The 4,539-nt window shown below is 38.1% G+C and overlaps 1 protein-coding gene across 1 annotated transcript; it reads right to left on the minus strand.

Annotated features, from left to right (window-relative positions):
• Window positions 1-819: 819 nt before the first annotated feature.
• On the minus strand, window positions 820-4,100 carry LOC105120147 (thylakoidal processing peptidase 1, chloroplastic-like). Its single transcript, XM_011018338.1, has 6 exons — window positions 3,040-4,100; window positions 2,507-2,575; window positions 2,340-2,408; window positions 2,083-2,169; window positions 1,889-1,956; window positions 820-1,637 (listed from the first exon to the last, which is right to left on the minus strand). The coding sequence occupies exons 1-6, from the start codon at window positions 3,778-3,780 to the stop codon at window positions 1,523-1,525; spliced, it is 1,149 nt and encodes a 382-aa protein (XP_011016640.1). The 5' UTR covers window positions 3,781-4,100; the 3' UTR covers window positions 820-1,522.
• Window positions 4,101-4,539: the final 439 nt, after the last annotated feature.

A 4,539-nucleotide genomic window follows, 5' to 3' on the forward strand; every position in this document is an offset into this window, starting at 1 on the left:
TTTTACCCTGAAAAAGTAAAATCGGTGCTCTCAAAAAGATTTATTGAAATTTTCATCGAGTAATCATCTCTTTCTCTCTCGCTGTTTTTTTTTTTTTTTTTTTTTTTTTTTTTTTCAAATTAAGCTAACCGCTAACTTGTGCGTTCACGACAAGTTTTATTATGGACATTAATATCAAAGTTGACATTAGTTTATGGATCTACTCCGAACACTTTTATAATGTGCGAGGCAAGAAATCATGCAATTAACTTCCAAGGGAATGTTTTCCTTATTTTTTTAAAAAAGAATTTTACAAAACTCCATCAATGAAAAATATTTTATGATTAGGTTTTAATTTAATTTATTTAAAAAAAAACTCAGAAAATTCAATATTTTGCTATCAATAATCTACCATTCATTACATCATTCAAATACTTCAAACCCCATCAATCTTGACCACAAACATATCCACCACCTCCACCACCACCACTTTTCATTATTTTACATCTATCAACCCCAATAAGAATAACCACATTAGTGGTTTTGTATTGGAAGTAGCTGAGTCAGAACCCAGAAGATGCCAAAACGACCACCAAAAACAACCGCTGGTTCAGCACCAGTCTCTCCCTGCATGCTGGAGCAGCATCCAGGGGATGAGAGAACATCAATTCCACGGTAGATTTACAGGGCTTCATCAAATCAAATGCATCAAGGAAACAACTGACCAGCCCACGCTAACAAGCTTAAACAAGTGCAAGTGACAATCAATTTGCCATCAAGCAAAAGAGAATCAGGGTATGATTTTCAATACCACAAAGCCAGGCTGCAATAAAAGATAACTGAAACAAACCGGAGGAAAAGATGAAGTACCACCAGAGTCGATTTTTCAGTCTAAATCAGCCTTCTTTAAAGGCAAAAATTATTCAAGCGTTCAAGCAAATGAAGTAAAATATTAGAAACAATCTGAAATAATGAAGCTCTGTTTATTGACCAGCAATCTGTATGATCAACTCCAGGAGGTTCTCCAGTGCAAGGCTGGATTGCAAGGTCTCCGAATGACCAAAATCATGATGCACTCCCCTGCCCCTAACAACCACATCTTCAAGAGGAACCGCATCAAGAACCATAGCACCAAAGGAAACCAATACCAGGAGCTTTCCATAATGCGTCAACCTCAGGCATAAGAAGACAATACACGCACTGAAATGGGCACAGCAATAGTTGCAGAAATCCATGCAGGTCGCTTGGTGCATTGCTGAATTCCCCAAGAAACAAGAACAATAAATAAAGATACAAAGCAATGAACATGTCTATTACTTCTTCCACTTGTCTTTTGTTTTGGAAAATATGATTTACAAGAAAGAATGTGTCATAAGCCACAGTTTGGTCATCAACAAAGAAACGAACAGATGGATGAGACGATGATCCATCATCTGATACATTCAAGATAAGCAGAACTGTGATGATAGCAGTGAGGGTAGTCACAATTGCTCAACCAGGAGCCAAAAATATTAGGTATCAGAGATCCTTGCGGAGACCAGTGTCAAGAGATTGCATTCTTTGCCACTTGTGGATCGTATATGGTGTCGGATACTTTGGAGGGAGGCCAGTAGCGAAATACTGACCTACCAACAATGTTCTTGATAGGAAGCGGGCCCCTGAAAAGAGTTTGAAACACCAACATTAAGAGTTTGTGTTTTCAGAATAAACATCAATAGAAATTATGTTGATTTACATTTATATTCCTTTGCGTTACTTCAGATGATATGGACATTGCCAAACATGTGTTTGTGATATTTGCGAAGAACACCATCAAATTGTCGACGCCCAATGGAGACTATTTTTTTCTTTCCAACCTATTATATCATGTTCCCAAACCAAATCAGCATTAGAAAGATTCTCAACTTACCAGTTGTGAGAGTCAAAACTATTATTACGATTGTCCCCCATCACAAAGACATAACCTTCAGGGACAAGCTGCAAAAGAAACCAAATTAATTTCGTTAGCTAATATGGGAACACTTGGCCAAGTGAAACAAATATAAATAAATGAACATGGTATGAATATGCAAAATACAAGCAGAAATCAACAAAATCCATTACCACTGATTCCATCTCATAAGCAAGTGGCTCCTTGATGAATTCTTCATCTTGAACAACACCGTTCACATATAATTTGCCCTGTCGAACCTATAAATAGTCCACAAATAACACAAGAAGTCAGCAGCAGAGATGATGCTTTATGTTTTTGGCTGAAACTTGCCGGCATCTAATGACAATGGGAGGAAAAGGAAGAAAGAAGACAGAACAAACACCTCCATTCCTAACAGGATCAGTTATATATTCATATAGAGGCTTACTTCAACATAGTCTCCAGCCTTGGCCACAATTCGCTTTATGAATACATCGCCTGAACTGAAACCAAACTCCTGCAAATTACATATAAAACACAAGTTAGCGATCTATGATTTAATAGGAAATAACAAAATCTTATACATATTCATCAAAAACTAAATCTAGTTTATACCTGCAAGATTGGAGGAGCTTTAAAAATGACTATATCTGAGACTTCAGGCTTTCTGAAAACGTATGAAACCTATGACAAGAAAGATGGGAAAAATACAATATCAATATCATGAAAGAAAGAAAGAGTTAAGTATCAAATTTTCACCAGAATTTTCATAAATGAACAAATATCATATCCTACTTCAAAAGCGTATATGAAAACAAATAAATGCATCAACAATCAATGCCAACAAAGGAGTCTCGCTTGATTTTTGAGCATTATAAATTTCGTTTCGACTCTACATAGGACGGTGTTTCGATATCAATTCCATTTCATACTTTTTAAATATACCTCAAAATATCATCAAATTAGTCACCACACTAGCTATCAGAATTATCAATCAACCATCCAAACATGGTGACAGAGGTCAAAAAGGATAGCCAAATATGATCTAAGGCCATCACTCTCGAAAGGGTCTTCAAAACAGACACAATTTCACATGAATACACCAAAAATAAACACGAAAATATGCTAAAGTGTGTGTTCGCTCTCACCTTCTCTGCTAAAATACGGTCGCCCACGTCCAAAGTAGGATACATAGAACTTGAAGGAATGGATCGAGGCTCGGCCAAGGTGGACCTAAACAACAAACTAACAGTAGCAGCAGTAAACATGGCCTTGGCATCCTCCGAGCAAACATTAAAAACCCTTGAAAACCAACTTCCTGTCCTCTCAAACTCCTTCCCATTAATCTGGAAGCTCACACTAGTACTGCTCTTGCTCTCACTCACCTTCTCCACAGACTTCACTGTCCCTGTCCCTGTCCCTGTCCCTCCTCTATCCACCTCAGGACTCCTCGATCCCAGAACCGCCTCATTGCACGGAAGCCACCTCGATCCTTGCAAGAACGGCAGGATCGAGACGGCTTTAAATGGTGAAATTCCACAAGCACCCATGTTAGAACAAGAAACCCCGGCCGTTGACTTCATCAGAGAAACTAATCCAGCCGCAATCGCACTCCCTTTACAATTATCTCCAAAAATCTCACCAGCCATCGTACTATACATCGCCGCCGAATTACTATAATTCCTCTTCAGGTTTCGGCGGCGAAAATCTGTTCCCGCTCTCGGGCCAGGGGGTTCAATATCAGAATTGTGTGTTGTGGTGGTTGTTGCTGGTGAAGCAAATATCCGTGACCGGATAAAACATTCGTTGAGATACCGACAGTTACCGACACGAACACCTAGGTTCTGGGCAACGTAGCCGGAGAAAGAAAAGGTAACTCTGATCGCCATAATAGCAATTTCGAATAACAAGATAAAGATTTGGTAAATAGTGACTTCGGGTACTAAGAGGGTTGATGATCTAGGTAAGCCTAGCAAGAAATAGACAACATTTCTACCGAAAAAATCAGTGAACTGGAGATGTGAATTACGAGTTAAGAGGCTGAGCTAGTTTGTGAGGTCAAAATTGAGCGTGATTGAGATTCGAATCGGCGGATTAGGGTTTGGCGATGGGAGGAGATGGAGACCCTGAGCTCTGAGAGAGAGGCTCGGGAAAGAGGGGGGGTTTTGGTGAAAGGGAACGCAAGCAATGCGGGAGGAAACTTGGAAACGCCAGTTAACTGGAAGGCTTGGGTTTTAATACGCGGCGGCTGTGGAGGAGTAATGAAAGTTGACTTTTCTTGCTCTTTATTTACGGAGTTACCACTGTGTGTTTGAAGAGGGGTAGTTTAGGTTTTTAAGGCATGGAGTAGTTGGATTTTGGTTGAGGTTTTTATTTTTTTTATAATTCAACTGTTTAAACCAGATTATATGCACCATAATTAATTATTAGATATATTAAATATTTTATAAATTCAATAAATAAATAAAACATCTCAGAAATAACAGTTATATACACAAAAATTCAAACCTAAAATACAAAAACAAGAAATTTCTTATTGGGATTGAACTTGGATCATACTTCCTTTTAAAAATATTAAGATAAGAGATATAATCAAACATAAAAATTACTTAACTTTTTTCTTATAGTGAAGGACATGGTTTTTAACA

The sequence above is a fragment of the Populus euphratica genome, unplaced genomic scaffold, assembly GCF_000495115.2.
Source record: "Populus euphratica unplaced genomic scaffold, PopEup_1.0 scaffold5106.1, whole genome shotgun sequence".
Taxonomy (NCBI): domain Eukaryota; kingdom Viridiplantae; phylum Streptophyta; class Magnoliopsida; order Malpighiales; family Salicaceae; genus Populus; species Populus euphratica.

Excerpts from the sequence above, each read along its gene's own strand:
- LOC105120147 (XM_011018338.1), bottom strand. The coding sequence starts at position 3,780 with ATGGCGATCAGAGTTACCTTTTCTTTCTCCGGCTACGTTGCCCAGAAC. Across the intron at positions 2,409-2,506 it reads AAGCTCCTCCAATCTTGCAG|GAGTTTGGTTTCAGTTCAGG; the intron begins GTATAAACTAGA and ends TGTAATTTGCAG. Across the intron at positions 2,170-2,339 it reads AGGCTGGAGACTATGTTGAA|GTTCGACAGGGCAAATTATA; the intron begins GTAAGCCTCTAT and ends GACTATTTATAG.